Source organism: Lepisma saccharinum, chromosome 20 (assembly GCF_977018435.1).
Source record: "Lepisma saccharinum chromosome 20, izLepSacc3.1, whole genome shotgun sequence".
NCBI lineage: Eukaryota > Metazoa > Arthropoda > Insecta > Zygentoma > Lepismatidae > Lepisma > Lepisma saccharinum.
Window position 1 is genome coordinate 61,668,721 of NC_139248.1, and position 23,390 is coordinate 61,692,110.

General features: G+C 37.2%; 1 protein-coding gene across 1 annotated transcript in view; it reads right to left on the reverse strand.

Moving 5' to 3' along the window:
• The window catches only part of LOC146003652 (lathosterol oxidase-like), a 43,937-nt gene extending 23,271 nt beyond the window's left edge, over positions 1 to 20,666 (reverse strand). Inside the window, exons 1-3 of the mRNA XM_083142004.1 lie at positions 20,478 to 20,666; positions 10,688 to 10,893; positions 4,217 to 4,465 (exon numbers count right to left, since the gene is read on the reverse strand). Coding sequence (XP_082998130.1) covers positions 4,217 to 4,465; positions 10,688 to 10,893; positions 20,478 to 20,661 — 639 coding nt within the window. The 5' untranslated portion in view covers positions 20,662 to 20,666. The remainder of the gene's footprint in view (positions 1 to 4,216; positions 4,466 to 10,687; positions 10,894 to 20,477) is intronic.
• Positions 20,667 to 23,390: the final 2,724 nt, after the last annotated feature.

The window sequence follows — 23,390 nt, forward strand, 5'->3', positions numbered from 1 at the left end:
TTTTAAATATTGTGACAGCAATTAAAGAAAAATGAAAATTGAACAGAGCAATCAATTGAACAGTCTGTGAGAGGAAATGAAAGTGTATATTTTGTATTTGAAAGCTTTCATGCCATCTATTGACGTTAAAGAAATAAAATAAAAAGTAATAAATAACCTGTTGCAGAACAGACCTTGAAGGCCAGGTTCTACCTAAAAAGAAGTTGACCTTGAATTATGACAAATGAACCTTGCGGTGATATAAGATGTTAAATTTACAAGATTATAGTGCATGTTATTTATTATTCAAATTTCTGTGTGTAGTTAGCTATTTACCAGATTAAATACACCAATAGTCTTACTGTTGTTTCATAGTTAATCACGATATGAGTATATAGGATGGACTCATTGTGTGATGTTACATCTGCACTCACTATCGCTGATGTATGCAGGCGGAGGAAGGGGGGAGGGCTGATGAAACTACAGTCCCCTCCGAAATTTTGAGAAAATTAACATTTTCAACTAAATGAAGTGAAGAACTAGGGAAAATACAGAGTGATAAATGAAAAGCCCCTTTAAAATGATCCCCAATTTGTGTAGGGTAGAAAGTTCTAAATGTAGGAAATATCTTATGGTGTATACCCCCCCCCCCCAGAAAGCAGCTACGTACTATCCACCCTACAATTCCAGCCCCTCCTGAAAAAAATCTTGCATATGCCAGTGCTCACCATCCTTCTTTAAAGCAATGCTTTAGCCCAGTAGAAGAGAAAATAAAATATATTTACATTATCATTATGTGCAACTGAATCAGTATTTTATTTTTTCTTGACATTTTACCAGTGGTATGCTATAGATTTCATGGAAGTGTTACCAGTCAGTGACAGACACTTTGCTAATTTTATTATTATTATTATTGTAGGGGCTTATAGCATAGTAGAACAAAATTTTTTAGAACATTTGGTTAGCTGGTGTGATTATGACGTAAGACTCAATGAATGTCAACATACATGCCTCCATGATATGGATGTTCTATAATGTTTTGTTTAATCTAATCATCATTCATCTTATTTCAGCAACTAGCTTTTTCAAAATGTGTAGAGGCGTAACGTTAAAAAAACATACAACAACAACACATATTGCCAGGGTTAACTTGAGAAGACATAAAAGCAATGAAAAAGAAAAGTGTGGTTGTGGTGTAACAAATTTTTGAATTATAAAATGTTGGCTGGGGGATGTTGGGTTGAACCTTGGGGTTAGCTGGGAGAATGCTCTTATGGTTTAACATGGTGACAATGCTCTTATGGTTTAACGTGGTGACAATGAGACAACTGGAAGATGTTTTGGGAAAGTTTTGCTAGCTGGGGGAAACCATTTCCCCTCACTTTGAGCATTGGATGTACCTACTAATTCCAAAGGGTTATAACGGCCTCTGTGGTGTGTAACTCCTATGCTCTAGTCTGTTCAGTGATGCCATGTAGCAGAAGACGTGAAGCTTTCTGAAGTGTGAGAAACTATATTGTCATCTGCGTGATGGATATCCACGAGCTGTTCCCATTGACTGTTCCATTTCTCTTACCTGGTAACAAGGGCTCCTTAATATAGGCAAACTTTCCTTGGTATTTCTTACCCTCTCATGTCAGGTCAATGTACTCTATTGGGAACCTAGCTGTGCCATGTAGGCTGTTACCTACAGTGGAAACTGAGGATCTGCGCTGTTCATCGTCAACTGTGGGAGACTACAAATCTCAGAGAGACACATTCTCTTGCTAATTTTTAGAACATTCTTAGCGGAATCTTCTCCCCTCCCCTTCAAAGCAATTTTTTGTCCATTTGAATCAGGGTGTGAAATTGTTGAAAACTGGTGGGGGGGAGAAAGTTCTTCATCTACAAACTCCCTCCCCCACAAACATATTTGTAGTGTTACTATAAGTAAAAATAAATTACTCAATTAAAATATATTATTATTATTATTATTATTAATTACATAAAGGAAATTAATGTGTTACTTGTATACATATCAGATATTGCAAAGCAGCTATCTAATTCCTTTACTAAGTGGTAAAGATTTTTAAGTTATGAAATAGTTCAAGTGGTTTTATTATGTGCAAGTTTTTTTGTTTAGTTTGTGCTTTATATTAATATAGATTATTAGATTTCATTGTTATTATCTTCTTGCATTCTTGTTTTACTTTTATTGTGGGTATTGATGTAGATTTGTTACTGACCTCTTGAGAGAGAATGCATTCAATACTCACAACTACACTAATTTATGTGTGCTTTTGATATTATTCTTAGTAAAGTATATTTGAAATCAAAAGTAATTGCTTATCTTTTGTTTGTTATACCAAAAACTCTCCTGTGGAAATTTTTGGTGGGGGGATTTTTGAGGCCAAGATTGTTGGTGGGGGAAATCCCCCATCCCCCCAGGATTCGCACACTGATTCGAATACTTTACCAAAAGTATCTCAATTATACAATCAACGTTATTTGGCTTCAGACCCTGCAAGCTAATGATAAATCAACTGGCACACCAATTGCACAAGATGTAGAATAACATACACACATCTCATTTGTTAGTGCCTGTTAAATATCCGTGGTGCAGGATATATTGGTGACGGAGACAATACTTCACAAAGTAAAACTTTCACAAGATCCATTTTGTAACATGTGTAAACAAAATTGTTTCATGGAAAATTGGCTGATTGAATGCACATGAACATCTGAAACACGGAAATATCTGTGCGTGTTATTGCGAAAAATTTGTCATACCCACACCAAAACCATACCATAATATCAATTTTCTCATTATGATGGAATGCAAGGACATGCAAAAACATTATATGTAATTTACCTAACTATTATTAATGAAATGTAAAATATACCAACTGTCCTAATATTCATTCTATATGTATTAGCTTGATGGACTAGTCGGTAGTGTGTCTGACTGCCACATGGGAGAAGATCCAGATTCGATTCCCAGGGTGGGTGATCTAAAGAGGTTGGAATTTTTCCAAACTGGTCCATACATAAAGCAGCTCTGGTGCTCAGCCAAACTCAAATCAATGGGTACCTGGGACCACTCTGGGAGGTAAAGGCAGCTGAGGCATGGTGCTGATCACATCACCTGGAAAATGACCGAGTTGTGGTCGAGCCTGCATTTTTTGCTTAAAATTTCGATCAAATACGTATCCTGTGTGTTCCAAATCACAAGGTAATAATGTATTGTAGTATATATACTAAAATACGTTTGTATGTGATAATATAAAGCTCTATGCTGGCCAAAACTAGGCACTGTCGATGTCATCAGTGTTTCACAGGTAACGAATTCCACTCTCTGCTGGAAATTTCTACTGTGTTTCTTGGAAATGTACCGAAACTCATTGGTTTCCTACCGAACACCATCAGTAGACCTAAATGTACATGTACAGTAAAGAAATAAATATTGAAATGAAATGAAATATTGTCTTCAGTATTACATGTCTCGTATTATTGTATGTACTGCGTCTACCCCAACATACTGGCTATAAATATAACTTTTCATTATCCTTTATCAATAATTTGTTTTGAAAATCTAAACATAGTAGATGTTTCAAAACACCCATTGATCTACGGAAAACAGTACAGTAGAGAAACTACAATGGAAAATAATGTCTAAAGTATTATATTTAATAGCTTAAAATGCCGGCTGTAAATATTGTATTTCATTCCTCCTTATTAACAATTTTTATTTATGTATGTTTAACATTCTGAACACAGTAGATGTTTCAAAACACCTATTGATTTGATTTTTTGATTTGATTTAGTTTATTTTACTTCGTGTTTTGTGCCTCTTGGCTAATTTGCGAAGATGGAGATGAGTGATGAAATGATGAAATTGATGAATGGACATTCACAAACAACCAAGCCCGACCGGGATTCGAACCCGGGACCCTTGGCATCGCAGCACGATGTGCTAACCACTCGGCCACAGGGTCGGACACACCTATTGATCTGCTGAAAACAGTAGACAGAATTTTCAGCAGAGCTGCGGTAGCACTGACAGAAGTGAAACACTGGAAATGAAAAATAAGGCGAAACCAGGGCTGTTTGTTAAAAAAATAGCACAGTATTCCAGAGACCCAAGTTCGAGTACTGCATTTTTTGCTTAAAATTGTACATATCCTTTGTGTGTGAAAATGTAGAGGATTAATTGCTTGCATATGAATATGTTTAACAATAATTATTCAGTTGGACTTACCTCTGCCAAAAATATTACTGGCCACTGTAAGAACCACCAGATCCATCCATATTCATCAAACTTGTAATATACCATTGACCATCCACCATTCATGTGGTAGCAGGCAACGACAGCTGTCATGGAGCTTCCAATAAGTAAACTGAAGGAACCAACCATGATTTCATGCCTCTCGAGTTCTGGGGACAACCATTTCTTGGGCTGACATTTCCATTTATCTGCCTGGTCTCGGAGGTGAACATAAAAGTACCACTGAAATTAAAAATAATAACGATGAGCAAGAATTTAGCACAAGTAGCAAGGCATATTCGTAAAGTAAGTACCGTTGGCAAATATTGCCGCTGTAGCACTGCAGTCACGACCGTGGGAGCAGGTCATGCTTTTTCTTCGTAGGTTTATGAAGGTTTGAAATGTTCAAGAAAATCAATCGGCCCGCCGACTGTGAAGTCCGGTCTGTGTTTCGTTTTCTCAATGCAAGAAACGTGAAACCGGTAGACATCCACCGTCAACTGTGAGAGGTCTTTTTCTTTGTTTAAAGAAGGTTGTGAGACAGTTCACGATGAACCAAGGAACGGTCGGCCATCTGTTGTGACCGAGGATTTGGTGCGTGCGGTCGACGAGGAAATTCGTGAAAACAGATGCTTCACAATATCATCGCCTTCCATGGAATTTCCACAAATTTCAAGAAAATAGTCCTCTACGAAATTGTGACAGATCGCCTGGAATTGAAAATTGTGGTTAGCGTTTTGACGAGGATGATGAAATCGAAGCAGGAGTGCATGGATGGCTTTCATCACAGGTGGGAACATTCTATGATGATGGGATACAAAAACTAGTGCCACGCTATGACAAATGCTTGAAAAATGGTGGAAACTATGTAGTAAAGTAGTTTAAGGTCTGTAGAATGCAATTCAAATAAAAAAAGTTACAAAACTATTTTACTTTATTTCTTACACTCTTTCGGTACTTACTTTCCGAATATGCCTCGTACATTTAATCTCATATAAGATTAAGTAAGATTGCTATTTGGTATAAATTATATTACTCTGTGTGTAAATCAACATTTAAAGCACTACAAACTGTGATCTTCTATGCAAAACTCTTCTAAAAGTGAGAATATTTAATGACTGTAACCACATATGAGAGTGCTGCCTCTGTGGCTGAGTGAGTCAAATGATCTACTTCACTCTCACGACAAAAATTACTGGGTTCAAGCCCCTGTTCTTTGTGAGTGTGTCTTCATTAATCATCGCGATTAAGTGACAGAAAAGCAATGATGTTTAACAAAATAAACACATGACTGTCACATTTAATATAAAATAGACAGTAGCCTAAATACCAGAATTGTAGCCACCTATGAAGAAACTTGTACAGCACCGTCTAATGTGTCAAGCATTGGTCTCGGGCTACGGACGCACACTGAATGTAGTCTCCAGGGGGAAGCGTAACAACTTTTCTCCTGAGATTTCGGCATATGTATGGGACCAGTGGCCACCCACCATTGTGAGGAAATTCGGGAACTATGAATAGAGGTGTAACCAGGTCATAGAAAACCTTCAACAACGGTTGAGTGTTCGTCATGCTGACTACACATCACCCTGTAACTGGTTGAATGATCGCCCACCTCTGCTGAGGCATGTGAGAATGACGCTGGCAGTCGGTAGGTAGGCCCTGGCCCTCAAGGGCTGTTGTGCCATGAAAAAAACTGTTAGTAACATCTGATAAAGAAGTGTGATGAAAACCAGTTTAGTTTTTGAAGTGGAGGTCGGGGAGTGATGTCATCCTCCCAGTAAGAAAAATATGTTTATAAAAAGGATTGCTCCACTGTAATTTGATCACAAACTTACTCCAACTATATATTTTTATTGTATAAGGTTCATTGGGGCAATAATAATAATAAAATCATCCTTATTAGAGTGAACGTGTTTCAGCCTCAAGGGTCACACTTAAAACAGGCCATTGTCTGGCAGATGATTACAATGCAAAAATGGAGTACAAGAATATTTGTTGATTACATGCATGCTTAATGAGTATGGATTGAATAGAACAAACATAAATTGAATAAAAAAGAAAGAGAAAAGGATTGCATTTAAAATTAAGTACATAGGTATCTAATGATTGTTGCTTTCATCTTTAGAACATGAATGATTGATTTTGAATCAGCTAGAACAATGAATAAAGTAATCAGAGTAATAAAAAAATAAAGTGAAATAAAAATAAAATAATGAAGTTACAAAATGTTATTAGCTATGAGAAGTTTACAAATACAGTTGCAAGTTGTTGCAATGAATCTATTTCTGATTGCAAGTTGCTTGTGATTAAGTGCTTTGCTGCCTTGCTAGTAGATAATGTTTAAGTTTCCTTTTAAATAGCATCGCAATGCATTCCATAAGAATATACAAAAGATGAGGAAGTACCAAACAGGATCCAATATAATATGAGTAAACAAGAAAACTTTTTGCTTTCACACTCAAACTGTGATGTAATAATCTCTGTACTGATCTAGCTAATGGGTGCTATTTGCTAATTGCATGGAATTGTTGCCAGAGAAAATCTCCCAGTGTCTCCACTTCTTAATAATTTTCACTTTAAATTTATATTATTTATACCTATATTCAGTAACACAACAAATATTGTCATGTAAGTTAATTATTCTGACTGAATGAGCTGCAAAATATATTTTTTCAGCCATGAAAATTGTAAATTTAAATGTTTTCTAATATTTGAACTCACTGAACATGCTATACCAAATGAAGACAAAAAATGCTGTTTAATAACAGAATATTTGTGTAAAACTGTAACAACCCTTACTTTGGGTTTGACAGCATTCTTCTTTAATGCTTTTATCATCAATTACGTAAGTTCAACAATCAGTTTCATTGGACAGAAAAGAAGAAATGCAAAATAAAATTAAGTCAAGCTTATAAGCAACTATTTGCCTGGTGTAGTGGCCATCATTCTATGTACCTCTGTCTGGGGCATGCGTGGTAAGCTGGTAAGTCAAGCACTCAAGGTATGTGTTCCCATAAATAGTAGCAAAAAGGTTGTTACATGTGGAAAATTAGGGTCGGTGTCTTCTAGTTTTTCATACTCCACTCAACTCAGTGCTTGCCACTGGCCTGATGTACATACAGCGTGTCCACAAAAACATTCCGTGATTATAAACGACCACAAAATTATAATTCTGTGCATTACAAAATTTATACCAATACCATTCAAAAGAACAGTTCAAAGAATTTTAGCGGATGTGTAATTGTTGGCCTTAACTACAACAATAGATGGCATAACAATAAAAGAATGAAAATATGGAAAAAGTCTTTCGATTGTTAATGTGTTATTGTAAATGGCACTATAAACGGTATGAATTACCTTAATATGCTCAGTGAGTGGCTTTTCCACAATTAGAAGAAGAAGACAATGAATTTATTTTCCAACAAGATAGAGCACCTCCTCACTGCCATCTCGATGTTTGGAGTTTACTAAATTAGAAACTTGAAGGGAGATGGATTGGGCGCTCCAGAAACAAAGATGCTGTGTTCTGCAAGTGGCCACTGAGGTCCCCTGACTTGACTGCCTGTGTCTTCTTCTTATGGGGTCACATCAGGCGCGGCTCGTGCATAATTTTCCTGGGGGTTCACCAAAATTATGCAAAGTGGACTTATCTAAACCTTTTGAGACACTACACGCTTTTGTTCGTAGAGATAGTACTGGGAAAATTATCAAATTTTGGCCGGTAGATTACTGACAAAGTTAATTTGCTTTATGTTCAGATAACAGTGACAGCACCAAGGAGTGTGTGTGGGGGGGGCTATCATTTTAATTTAAGATTTTCGTATGGTATTGTATTTAGGGGTATCTCAGAATTCAGAAAATATTCTCGCCTCAATTTTGCCTCTTCCACTCTTGCCAACTCTTTTCTGGTCCCACCACTGTCAAATAGACTATATTATTGAAACTGGATCCTGAACCTACAGTTAAGAAATACAAATCTCTGCCTGCTAAAGTGAGTATGTATCAGTAATCGAACCCAAGACCCCTTGATTACAAGATAATTCTTATATAACTATTCGAAAGTATATCGCTAAATCAAAGCGATTAGATTCTATTCTATGCAATATATTAACTTCTCACACAGCAACAACTACACTCCTTCCAATACACAATCCACCTCACTTCACTCAACGTATCACTATGCCATATATATTTCAATCACCAGCCATGCACTTCAAAACAAACTAACAAGTATGGAGACAATGACACGTAACAAAGTTAAATGCGCGCGTCCCTTCGAACACCCTCTCGCGCTAGAGTATAACTGATCGCACGAAACCCAAACAACTTTTTGGTCGTCTTCTGACGTAAGTGCGAAATGCCTTCATTGTTAGGTTAGGCTTGAATAAATAGCAAATATTACATTTTTGGTCAAGCACGGTAAGCCCCGAAAATTGAGTGTTTATATTGTAAGACAACTAAACCTAAAAAGCCTAACATGTCAACGAAAGCATTTAGTCTGACGTAAGAAGACCAAAAGGTTGTTTAAGTCTTGTCCGATAAGCGACCACTCGCCCTCGCGCTATTTTTGACTTTTCGGCTCCTTCCACCTGAAGTGTTTCCATCTTAAAGATGAAAACTCTGAATGTGTAGGCAAGTTGTTTTCTATCATATTTATCTTATTTGTCCCATCATCTTTACTTCTAGCTTTCGTTTGGGGTCACCTCTACATTTATATTACACCCTCTTCATTAATCTAATAAGTCTTGTAAAATATAAAAATACAAAAAAAAGAGAATGCCAAATGAATTCAAATTGAAACACATAGTGCAACCTGGAAGAGAGAAGAGCGTGATTCACTCCAGCTCGCTGGTGATCCTACGAACTGCGCGTGTCCGTTTTGACGAGACGGCCTTCCTCCAGTCTCAGACTGCATGTATTTTCGCCATATGTACGCGTCGAGCTTCTGCTAGCCGTATTAAGCTTTTAGCATGGTAGGGGTTGGCTTGCGGAGGTTCAGCGGAGGCTTTGCACGAAACGGAACTAGAGGGGAGCTGAGTGGCTCTGGCCCGCGGTTTCTCCTTCTCACTAAGAGAATTTGCCACTCTACGCTTATGAACTTCTCAGTTATTGTTTATTTTGTATATTACTGGGGGTTCACTGCACATTTGCGCTATACAGCCAACCGCGCCTGGGTCACATAAAAGATCTTGTATACGTGCCTCCATTGCCTCAAGATCTGGAAGATCTGAAACGTCGTATCATTGCTGCCACCGGGACCGTCACTGTAGATATGTTGGAACGCATGTGGCATGAGTGGGAATATCGCCTTGATGTTTGCAGCGTGACACGAGGAGCACACATTGAGTGCCACTAAGATACGTAGCTAGGTATTAAATTGTTTGAGTTTCTGCTTTTAATGGCACCCATTTTATATAAATATGAGTACCGAGAGCGATGCTATATGTGTTTAAATTCACGGAATGTTTTTGTGGATGCACTGTATATTGGAAGAAAATGGAACTTCCATTTCATTTGCTAGCCATGTGTTAAAATTGTGAGAAGCAGATGGACCAAATTCCAATTTATCAAATTTACAGGAGAGGAAATAATGTATTCGTAGAAATATGTCTGACTCTTAGAAAGAGTCAGTAAATTGAAGATACGTGACTCTACCTTATTGCTAAGGATTAGAAGTGGAGATATGTCGATCTCTGACTCCAATATAGTTCTTCAGAGGAAATATGTTAAACAAGACTGAACACTACAGTTTTGGAATAACATTCCTCCGATTCTCATATGATGAAATATCAATTGAGGCACAATATTTTTCTTTCATGTTGACTCAGGCTTTATTCCAGTTTAAATCAACGACATGCTTGTATTTGGAAAATATCTTAAAAAGCATAATTTATATTCAACTTTGGTTTCACTTTCACAAGCAATTTGACAGTTTTTACTGCTCCACAATGCATTAATTTCAGTTGCACATGAGCTCATCATTATAGTGTAAAGAAAGAATTACTATTTTATATTGCTGAAACACGAGTAAGTGTAATTATCACACTATGCAGTGATGGTGACGTATTTTGAAAATTTGATCTGGTTTACTGCAACAAATCTTATTTATATTATATATTTATTATATATTAATTAGATATAATAGAAATAAAACACAAATTGCGGGCATGCAAGTAAAACAAGAACAGAAGTCCGACAACTCCAAATTTTTCAGCATATTTGATATTTTTTACTGGCAGTAAACCAGATAACATGGGAGAATATGCCCCTGGCTAAAACATTAAAGCTTTTGTTATATATTTTTTCCTTAGTTGTGATGAGGATTGCTCCCATGCATCCTCCATTAAGAGATAAGTCACCAATAAAAGATGACATTTCAGAAATTTTAATATTTCATTGGAGAAGCTATGTTCAATTGTACCTGTTAGCATTAATATTCTTATGGTCTATCAGCATACTCACATGTAAAAATCCTCCTATACCCAAATATAAGACGTAGGAGAAGGTGGTGGCAACCAACCAATAGTAAGGCAACCCTTGCAAATTGATGAAGTCAAGACTAAATTCTGACCAATTGTAAGTCTGGTTGTTTGTCCTTTCACTTATATTTGCCTTTCCTCCATTGTCTAGCTGCCTTATAGCATGTACCAAAATCAGCAGCCATTCTCCTGAAATGATAAAATAGACATGTTCAAATGCCAATCTGATACAGAAGGTTACAGAAATAAAGTTTCAAATGGCAGATATGTTATAGATTTGGCACAACTGTCAATTATGTATATAAAAAATAAAAACAAAACTACAAATCTCATAGACCTTAGTGTTTATAAATACTATCACATAAATTTAACGAATAATGTATCTAACTTAAGAAAAAAATCATGTATACACTATATATTTTTATTATGGGCATACCCGTCTATCATTGTTTTTAATATCGTAAATGTTCAATTTATGTAAATTTGTGTTTCACATATGTGCATTATGTAAACATCTTTGATGTTTTTATACTGTAATATCTCTTATACTATATCTTATCTATATTTTCATGTATCTAACGATATTCATACCCATGGAAAAATGGGCCAACGGATAAATAAAGATTATGATTATGATTCTTTAAACCTTCATCAGTTGTACTAACTAAAATTGTTATAATTTTCTTGGAAACAATTACAAGCATGCAGTTCTATGCTTCTTAGTAACTTATTTTCTCTTTATCTGAATACAGGCAACCACAATGTCCGCCTGTTGGTAGCCTGTTTGCATCTGTGAGATTTAGAGTGACCAATTTTGTTCAGATTAATGGTAGCAGAGTCTGTTTGTAGAATGGATGGTTAATGATCCGGAAAATTTAGGGTTGCCAGCCACCTTATTTTTCCTGGGCATGGTCTACATTCTCGGTGGAAAAAGTTGAAAAGTACATATCTATTGTATCTTGCAATCTTGATAAGTGATTGACAATGAATGAGGTCTTTCAGCTTCAATATTTCTTCTGCCTACTTCCTAATAATATAAGGTATGCCCAAATGAAAAGGAGACCTTTGCTGTAGCGGCATTGTATCTAATCGAAGAAGGTAAATATGTTTGCCGAGAGATGGTGCAGTGTCTGTCCCAGTTTGCAGGTATAGCAAACGGCTTCCCCTGCCATTTCCTCAGTTGGCAAGAGTTGTTTTGCGTGGACAGGTGCATTATGGATTCCTCCAGATCAGCGCAGAGAGCTGTAATCCAATTTGGAATGAAGGACCTCTACTCATCAAATGGCTGGAACAGGGTGAAACAATGAACTCTGAACGGTACTGCAACACGTTGTTGAGGCTTAAACATGCCATCAAAAACAAGCGCAGAGGTAAGCTCTCGAAGGGAATAGTGCTGCTCCAGGACAACGCTAGGCCACATGTGGCCAAGAAGACCCTCGACCTGCTGAGAACATTTCAATGGGAAGTCCTCACACATCCTCCGTACAGCCTCGATATTTTCCCTTGTGACTCCCATATCTTCGGTCCCTTAAAACAATCACTGAAAGGTCAACGGTTCACCTGTGACAAGGAAGTGCAGAACACTGTGGAAAACTGTATCCGTAAGCAACCCAGGAGTTTCTACACTGAAGCCATCCACTCCCTTCCTACGCACTGGGATCAGTGCATCAATTTCAATGGCAATTATGTATAGGTATCATGTTACATATTAACTGTAATTCACATATTATGTAATGCAAATATTCTGTAATATGATATTCTTTAGATATAACCGTAGTCTCCTTTTCATTTGGGCATACCTTATATATTTTCTTCGTTTTTCGTATTTTTCATTTATCCCTAAAATGTATTACAACCCGGTGCCGTGGCATTCCAGTTGGGAGTCACTGCTTTAAAAGTAATTGTAAGTTGCTACTGGGTTTTAATATTAGTCATGCACCCAGGCAGGTTAATTGCACACAAAGATATCTACTTATTTTTGCTCTTTTCACATATATCTATTCCAATCACATAGAAGTTTTATTAAACAATAAAGAACTTAATTTGTTTTTGAATCATCAGTTGACTTTGGCATGAGCACTTAATGTACCTAATTTTTTTGTTTCCATCTGTACAATGACAACTTCTCTCCTCTACTCCTACTTTTCTTCTCCTCTCTACCTGTTTCATCCCAGTACATTTAATTCAATAATAATTTCTTCCAACTGTACAGAATTTCTACATCTTTCACATAACAGTGGCAGCTATTCAAGTGAAGTAGATGGAGTGGCACTTCGCCACATATTATTGTACAAAATGTTTTTATTATCCTTATCACGTACATCAGGCCTGTACCCAGGATTGAGGGAGGGGCCAGATCCGTGTTTATGAAATATACAGTGGCGGCTATTTGGGTGATCTTGGGAGAAAATAAACCTGACTTTTTGCCAATTTTTCCCCCCGTACTATGGCCTCTTAATGCTTGTCCACCAAGAAAAAATAACTCTCCTTGTCTCCCTCCCCTTCCCCAGTTTTGACACCAAATCGCCGATACTGGTCAGAATTATTCGGATAGTTCTGATTTTCCCAAATTAAAAATATTTTTGAATTTCCTTTATTTTCTTATACCAAACCAGTGAACAGCCACGATAATTCTACATATTTTCAGAAAATATTGATAAATTAAATTAAACACCTTAGCAATTATTATTATTAGAATAAATAATTCTTAATGTGGAAGGATCAAAGTGGGGTATGGTTAACCAAAAAGAGAGAGAGAGAGAGAGATTTTCACCTGGTAGCCATTAGCGGCGATTGGGTGTCAAAAGTGGAAGGCAAGGAAAATTTACTTTCTCTCAGTAGACAAGTTTGAGTTTTTGTTTTAGGCTCATTTTCTGCAAAGATAGACTAATTGCAACTGGACCTACAGTTTAAAGTGGGATCCAAACCACTATGTGCCTTTATCGGGTCTGAATAGACAAGGCTTAGCATTCATATGCCATAGTGCAAGAGCAGTAGGGGAGAGCAAGCGACTGGCCCCATGCCCCTCCAATGGCCGCCACTGCTGGTAGCCTTGCATCAATGGTTATAAAACTAAAAGTACCAAGTTTTCCAGACTGCAGGCTTCTGGAGACTGCCTCTCTACACAACAAACACATTCATTTATGCAAGGTCATAATTGAAATTTTTACAAGTTTGAAAAATCGTCGATGTTATTTTCGTAGCTTCTTATTGGTTCACATTTAAAAGTTTCATGGCTTGAGGTTGAGGGGGGAGGGGGCATGTCCCCATGGCCCCTCCCCTAGGTACGAACCTGACGTACATTAGTATTAAAAGAAATGTATTTGTGCTTTGTAGTCTGTTACACTGTGTGTGCATTCAACAGCTTCTTCCAGGCCGATCCATCCTCGAGTGCAGAGCTCTAGCTGGGGAAGCAAAATCTATGCACACAAAGTAGCTGTATTAAGTTGGTTGCAACCATAATGTCACATGCTTGGACTTCATGTGTTGCCAACCATGACTGAAGAGCTAGGAGGAGGTAAAGCAGTCTACTGCATTTGGAGTTGAACTAAGTGCATATTGTTATCCGTGTATCCCTAACTATTTTTTTCATCCCATTTCATACACTTTACACTAGTATTAACCTTCCGATTACTATCCTTTCTCTCTAAATTTAAGATCCTAAAATCAATAATTGTGGATCTAACACAATACCATTTTAACCATACTTACACTATTATATGTAAAGCAATGATTATTCTGGTCTCCGAATATTCATTGGTCCATTTTCTGGTATGATATAAAATCATACCTATATGTAAAAAAAAAGTACAGTAGAGCGTCGATTATCCGAACGTCGGTCAACCGAACGACCGCTTAACCGAACTGTGTACTCGCTCGCACCTGTTACTCTCCCACCCTACCGTCCATCATCCCCCTCACTCCCAAACCAAGTTTCCCACAGTAGTAGCCGCACTGAGCCACCGCTGGCGGAACATTGCTTCTAATGGGGCCTTCATAAGGCGCTGCTGACCGGCCAAGCCGCCAGTCGCTGTGTTTCAACAATCAGCACACTTCTGTCGGTTTGGCACTGGCTGTAGAAGTAGCGGCAGTATCAAAACTGTTCACAGCAACAGCTGCGCCAGCTTAGAGTTGAGGCGTGCCGCTCCGCGCAGTTTGAAGGATTGCGCGCCCCCAAGAAGAGCTTCTCACGGTGCAAACAGTAACCTTCTGTTCTCTGTTACGACCACTTGTGTGCTGCTGCGTGAAGAAGTGAACTTGACGATACAAAATGCTTAAACGTAAACGTGTTGTCCTTTCTATGAGGGACAAGTACGAGATTGCCTTTGTACGTTACTTTGTAATACTTAAAGAGATGCCTGTTTTTATGAATAAATTTACTGTACAGTACTTCTTTTTGGCAAATAAACATGTACAGTTCGATTATCCGAACAAACCAGTTTTCCGAACACCCATGTCCCCCAATTACTTCGGATAATCGACGCTCTACTGTAATTATAAATAATGAATAAAGAGCAAAGATAAACAGGGGAATCCGGTAAATATTTCGCGTCACTGACGTTCCGGTATAATTTAAGGCACTGGGACAATAGCGCATACCTCCAAATGTATATGGATGGAGGAGGGTATTTTTTGGGGGATCCCCCCTTTACTTTTATTTTTTTATCTGTGGAATTTTTTTTCATTCAGTTTTAAAATAAATATGAATCCTGTTTATGATTTAGTGCATTTTTTGTTGGAAATCCCATTTTCTTATTGGAAAGACGATGATAAGAAGGATGTTTAGCATTTTTTCCTACCAGCCCTTCACCTAACTTCAGAGCCACCAGCTGCAGCTACCACATGAACATAAATTTAAAATTCATGATGGATTCAACAAGGATATACATGTAGGAGGATGTTCACTGTAGTTAGAGTAATGCATGCCAGAACTTCAGGTGACACAGCTACCAGTGGGCATCCAGCATTATCGTCTTTGCTTCTGAATTTAGATTTAGAATATGCAGTTATAAATGAGGAAGAAACTAGAGAAGGGCTTAAATTAAATGGAGTAACTCAGCTGTTAGTATATGTAATGCAAATGATGTTGATATGCTATGGAATGATTTCAATACAGCTAAGAATAAAACTGATTTACTTTTAGAAGCAGTGGAGGAAATAGTTTTAGAAATCAGTACAGAGAAAACTAAAGACTGGGCTGAAACCAAGTAGTAGGTAAAAGTCAACACTACATTATAGATAATAACCTATTTCAGTCAGTTTCTAAATTCAAATATTTAGGAGTAACAGTGATGAAGTATGATCTGAAGTAGAAGAAGGCAAGCAATACTTTAATACAATATGTGAAGTACTTTTGCGTTGATGAATGGTAGGGATATAAATTTTATCACCAAATTGCCCCAAGGAAAACAGGGCGTCCCCCATGGCGCAGTGGTAGCGTCATTGCCTTGTAATCAAGGGGTCCCGGGTTCGATACCCGGTGGAGGCACAAGTGGTTCGGATCGCACTTTAAACTGTAGGTCCAGTCCCGATTAGCCTTACTGTGCATAAAGTAGACTTAAAACACCAACTCAAACCAAACCCAAGGAAAACAGGATATCGGATTCATCACAAGATAAGACATTAAAAAGTAATAAAAAGGCAAACACCCCCATCCCTCCCCCCAATGGCTCTACTCATATTTTCAAAATTATTTATTGATATAGTAAAATGCATGCTGACTTCCTGCATGCAACTAATATATCTATATTTGTTTTGGTAAATTCACAACACAAGCAACAGAAAATTCTTCTTTGCAGCTGATCAGTGGTTGAATTGCTGGACTCTTAACCAATGTTCTTAGTTTCTACATGTACCTACATTTCAGAGAATGGCTCTACCTCTGTCCTCAGAGTGGTGTATTTATTTCTATGTTGTCATGGTTTAGGGAAGACGTCAATATGTTTGGTTATACAAGGTGTCTACCAAAAAAAAAAAAATCTTGACTTTTTCATGACTTTTCTTGACCCTTTTCTTAAAATTTATTAGGTGCAGTTGGAAATTAAGAAAATATATATTTTTATTCTATGAAAAACCCCTACAACAAGGTCAGTTAAGATGAAAACTGAAGCTGAGATCTTGTGTGTTTGGAGCGATAGTGTGAGAACTCTGTTGTGTGGCTGTGGTGTTGTTGATGTTTCGTTTGTTCTTATATTTATACAATTTTGTTCCCTGTTTGATCATATTCGCAATTGGCCAAAAGTGGCCGAAAAGTGAAGTAAAGAAACAAAAACAAATCAATCAGTCAGTCTAAATTTAGCATGTTACCAAGCCTAGCTTCCTTGTCTTAGCCGATTCCACGAAAATCTTCTCACCTTAGCATCCAGAGAAGACGCATAGTTGGAAACAGATTTTCCAATTATATCTCTTCCCCTACGTTACAAATTTTGAATTTAATAATTTAAGTGTTGTAAACGTAAAGTAACTGTAATATTAGCTGTTGATAACATTACTTTTATTGCAAAAGTAACTGTCACAGTTACAGCTACTTACTTTTAAGTATCTAGTTGCAGTTAGACTTTCTTTTTAAAAAGTAACTGTTACTTGTAACTGCGTTACAAGTAACCAGTGGCGCAGGAACGTTTTTCATTTGGGGGGTACAAAATTCAGGTTCCCATATATATAAACACGCATACTACTGCATCTAGAAATATATTTCGGAGGGGGGTCCAACCAAGTGTTGCAATAATAATAATAAAATAATAATAATAAATATAAATATATATTTATTTAAATTAAAATATTAATTAAATATGTAAATTAATTAATATTGTATTGTTATTATTACATGAATAGGTAAAATTGATTGATTTGCTTTTTTTTACTTCGCTTTTTGTGCCACTTTTGGCTAATTTGCGAATATGGGGATGAGTGATGATTTGAGGAAATTGATGAATAGACACTCACAAACATCCTTCCCATGCCGTGATTCGAACCCGGGATCCCTGGCGTCGTAGCGCGATGTGCTAACCACTCCACCTCGAGTCCGGCTGATGAATAGGTAAAATATAGTAAAAGAATATATATATAACAGCACCTATTCATTACCTAGCTTACGTGTAGTTAAGATTGCAAAGATTTGCATAAAAAACAACTGCCCTGTAAAGGAATTTAATGCCAAAAAGAAAAAGAACTGAATATTTATTAAATAGCAAACAAGGAGTTAGATCCAATTAACGAAAAGTCAAGTTCCTGATTAATATTTTATGGATATTATCATTAGTTGTGTGCATAAATCTTTGGAACTCTTCAAAGCCGCATGAGCTAAATTCCTTGCCTTCCAATATGTTCAGCGGAAATTACCATCGATTGTCACTATAGCAAATGCTAACCAATTATATTTTGATTATTTACTTTTACTACTTAGTAAGTCTTTCGAGGGGTGGGAGTCCGAACCCCCTGGATCCCCCTAAATACGTCCTTGACACCTAGGTATAATGTGAAGCCATGGAAAATATTCTATTTTAGAACAGCGCACACGAATGTCCTGTTATTTAATGCAAAATTTGCATAAATATTTTACTTTGTTTTTCTTAGGATTTGTTTTTCTTAAAAAGCAGATTTTAAAACCAGATAACAATTCTGAAACATATAAAGCTCTGGACCTCGTTGTGGGCTTATTTGGATTTAACGGAAATGTGGAGTTCGAAATGTAAAAATTGCGAACAAAGATACATCTATTCATTTTAATGCAGGTTGAGATTAATAGGGTGAGGAGGATCTTGAGCCACCCCAACCAGGAATAATCATCTCCCACCCACTGAATATAGAGGCCACATTATTGAATATATCATATTTATAGAGTTGCACTTCAGTTCAGTTCATCCTAATTTTAAAGTCCCATAGCTACGCATAAAAATACCTTTAAACAATTTATGGCAGATGTGTACAACATCCAATGTCTTTTAGAAACCATGTATTTGGTACTCAGACATCTGTAAGGCGGCGTTGTATTACGAAAGAAAATACTGCGTTGAGATGCTTTCGTCCAACTTTGAAATATTTGTGAAACATTTGGCAAAGCATTTATTTGATATATAATTAACTATAACTAATGACACTTTTCAAGCACTGAAAGTACTATCATTACATATACAAAACCGAAATCCTTCAGATATCAGAGGAAGCAAGGAAAGGCATAAGCTCAAAAGTGTTTTTTTTTTTTTCCTTTTCAATCTTTGGTGGACAATATGAAGAGCAGCTCAAGGTTTCTTTTCGCATATAGTATTTAATGCGTATTAAGTAGTATTTAAGGGTGACATGTCAATTTCTCGTTTCTGTGAAAAAGTTTAACTTTAATGTAAGCAAAAGCATGTGCGCGTCACAGTTAAAGATTTTCGCATCTACAAAGAAAATCCAAAACACATTCCCACCTCGCCGGCCTCCGTGGCGGAGGGGTTATCATTGCACGGTACGACGCCAGATGTCCCAGGTAGGGCATGTGAGTGTTCATCAATTTCATCACCCATCCTCATCTTCACGATTAGCCAAAAGTGGCAGAAATGCGAAGTTAAATAAACCAAATAAATCAAGCATTCCCATCTCACTCCAAAGACCTTGTAAATCCAATCCAAAATCTACCAATAGAACCTGCAGTAAGTTTCATTTATCTCGTGCATTCTCTGACTAATGTAATTTTCTTATAGATTGACTTTAGGGTATAACTTAAAATGGTGTTGTTTATGTGTTACATTCGATACCAAAATTAGATTTTAAGCAATTAATGTCCAATTATAAGTATACCTAATATATAGGTAAAAATAATTACCTCCTCCTCTGATATTATCGCAAATTACACCGTGTTCAAATGTCTAGCAAAAATGTCATTTCACCTAGGAATGATATCGCGACGCGATGAGTCGAGGATTGTTACAGCCTCATCTCGTCTCCCGTGTGCCAAGGTCCTTCTCGTTTTTGTTTGTGCTTATTTTTTGTTTGGTTTCCACTCTGAAGTTATTAAAACCTATTTTAGATTCACTTCATGCTCAGAGAGGCTAATCGGGACTCTATTTTCAAAATCTCTTAATATATGTATAGGTGTAAGTATAGTTTTCCGAACACCCTCTTACAAAGTCATGAAATATATGGGTGAGGTACAGGAGTACCATGTCCCCCCCCCCCCCCCCAAAGTTGGTATGTAAGGTCTCGTCTCGTTCGTGTAAGTATTTCGTTTTGGAAAATTCAATTTTAAATATTCAAAAGAAAATTAGGTCAGTCTCTTGTGATGAAGATTTGTATCTTATCTTCGAATTGACGCGACCAATTCTTTAGAAAAGTGTACCCCCTTACGCAAAGCAGCCTTCGTCTGCAGCGTGATTTTCTGATAGCAAATCTGATTCAATCGTTCCACACACATTTTAAACAATTTTCATCTCCTTAGAGAGGTTTCCAAACCTCGAAACACGTCAATAAACTAACTAGTAGCAACCACAATGTAGTAGAATAAGTTTGGAATGGTTTGACTTTCGGTGGTAAGGAAGATAATGTTTATAAGTTATGAACAATATATACTTTTTTATTGGGCGAACTGAAAATAGGTTCTTTTAACAGTAGCACCTTGAGTCCCTGTTGTCAAATTACCAAGGGGGGTACAAGGGGTACAACTCGATTTACGGATTTACAATGTACCCCTGTACCCCCCGTTCCTGCGCCACTGCAAGTAACAGATTGCTTCCAAACATTGGGCGTTTGTCATTTCGGTCTAAAAGCTCCCAAGAATCCTTTGATTATCCTACCTCTGAAAGTAGCTCCTAAAAGAAATATGGCGACAGTGGCTATGAAGGAACCAAGGAAACTTGGCAGATGGGACCACATCTTCTCCATCCAATCACTGTACCTCTCCATCCACGTGACTGCCATTGGATCAAACCGGGAGCTGGAGCCCGGTTTCCCAATGTCCACTTTAACAGGGTCCTTCATTTCACCACAAACGGTCACTGAAAACTGTATTTGCTTCCCATCTACTTCTCTTTATATATAAGTGTATATATTCTTACAATGGTAGACCCCTGATAACAGGTGCTCCTGCACTGAAAACTTTCATTGTTGATTTCTCGTATGTGATTGGTAGATTTGGTTTCGATTACTGTACCTTGCACGCTGTTATCTGCACGGTATATGCGTGTGTTGCCTGAAGCACGGTCTTTCAGAAGGTACTTGACTTACGCCAAGATGTCTAAGCCACGCCCCTTGTACTGAAGTTTATCAAGAACATCTTTCACTTTTGTCCTTTGTTGGTCGGTTTTGTTCGATATATCTGCTATGGGCGGGAAAAAGGTTACAAGCCCAAACAGTTGATTTTACAGGAAAAGGGGAAAAAATGAGGTTAGGTAAGGTTGGTTAGGTTAGGTCAGTGTTCGGAAAGTTACTTTTTAAAAGTTACAGTTACTTGGTTAAAGAAATAAATTGAGTTACAGTACCACTTACTCAATTAAATAGTAGCTGTAAGCATGGACGTCTGCAGGATTTTTTTCCAGGGACAGGAAAGCAATGTATGGCTGTGTTGTTGTTGATGAATCGTTTGTTCTTATTTTTATACAATTTTGTTCCCTGTTTGACCATCTTCGCAACTGGCCAAAAGTGGCCGAAAAGTGAAGTAAATAAACAAAAACAAATCAATCAGTCAATCTAAATTTAGCATGTTCCCAAGCCTATAACTTGACAAGTTTAGAAACAAGATGTTGCAAATAGCTGTTGCGCAGCTCACGTCACATTTCGCCACTCCATTCTCCGCAGCGACGTTGGTTCGCAGTGTTGCAACCTGGAAGGAGCGAGGCATATTTTCTCCCATAATAGTGATGCCCCTAAAAAAAACACTCCTTCAGTCTGAAATATGCACTTCTTGGTGGACATTCATTTTCCAGGAGGGAGCGTGCCCCCTTTCCGGACGTCCATGGATCTAAGGTAGTTTTACAGTTACTTTTTGCTGGAAATTTTCTTGCAAACAAATTACAATCAATTATCATTAACCCTGCGTTGGTCGCGCAAAATCTCTAGTTCGGTGTGTGTAGTTTCAACGTCGCCATTTATCAATGATTGTTTTGTCAACATCCTCCTTCTGTCTAGAGTTTCTGAGTTCGTTGAATGCCCCTGGTGACCGAATCCGTTCGGCACTAACGGCGTACCATTTTTTTTTGAAAACCCGAACTGCCGTTCCGCGTGCGACTAACGAAGAGTGCCTTTTTTGTTTATTTGTGTGTTTGTGGTTTTATTAAACTGTGATATTTGTACAATAACTGAACATTTGGTGTAATGAGATTGATGTAAGGGAAGAAGAGTGTTTAAGACAGCTAGCTATTCCTGGATGATTCAGATGACCACTGAGGCCTACCAGCGTAACATTTGTAAGAGAGCCGTGAAAAATGAACAGAACATTTCAAATCACCAGTCGTTTTATTTCCAAAAGAAACTCACTTTAAAAATTGCCTCCTCGATGTCGCAGTGGTAACGTAATCGCATTATAATCAAAGGGTACCTGGCATAGGCGTAGCTAGAACTTTATATTTGGGTGTGCACAAAGAAAAAAAACTGAGGTCTTGTACCTTTTTAATAGCATATTTTGCAACACAATCACTTGGCTCTTTAACTCCACTGATCTTTGTAAGGGAATATAAATTCACTAAATGACAGTGTTGAAAATTTCTGACTATATATAGTAGAAACAAAACAAATTTCATAGAAATTACACACACATAAAATGTTCATAAATGTTACAAACAAATACATCAAAATACACGGCATCTATAACAAGAGACGTCTCTCAAAAGGTACAATGTTCTTAAACTCATCAATAACTTCATTTACATCAATAGACTAAGCTTTTTCCTGTTCCATAAATAGCAAGAGCAGGGCTTCCAATCTATCCTGCTTCTGAGTGCTCTTAACCTTTAAGTGGGTATGTGGGGAGGCCACAACACCCCAGGTCTAAAAATTGTTAAAAAAAAATAGTCTTAAAGGTTGGCAGCACTGTTCATCTTTCCGTTACCTTCATGTTGTTTACTCCTTGAGGGTAGGTCTTTTAGTCGGCTGATTGTTGTGCGCTGGTCCACAATAACAAAGAGCTCCGCGTTCTGGGGTGTTATCATCACCCCACCTACCTACTTGCGTATTGTTTTAAACTTTATTTTGCTCGAGTGTTGCAATACTTATGGCTTTTCTTTTCTTCGAAATGGAATACAAGAAAGAACAGCAACGTGTCAAAAAGCTATTAGAGTTATTGGACGTGGTTAGTAGTGCAGAAGTAAAAAATAAAAAAATAAAATAAAATAAGGAATTGTCCCTATAAAATAGAAGGAAAAAGGAAAATTATAAAAATGTCCTTAAAAAGTTTCAAATTTAGTTATTATCATTATTCGCAATCTTACAACCGTACAAATAATGTAAAATTACATATATTACAATTATAATTGTTAGAATTATAACTCTAAGTGTATTTTTTCTTTGGGGTGTCGTGAGCACCCCACTAACCACTTGTGTACAATTTGGCCACCTAACTACTTAAAGGTTAATTTAGTTTTAACTTGGGTAAGCTTGGAGAAAGCTCTCTCACACGTGCAGCTTGTGACAGGTATAGAAGAAAGGCGCTGCAGTACAGAGTAGAATGCTGTAAATATCTTCCTTCTCCAATGACATTAAAAAATCGAAAATCT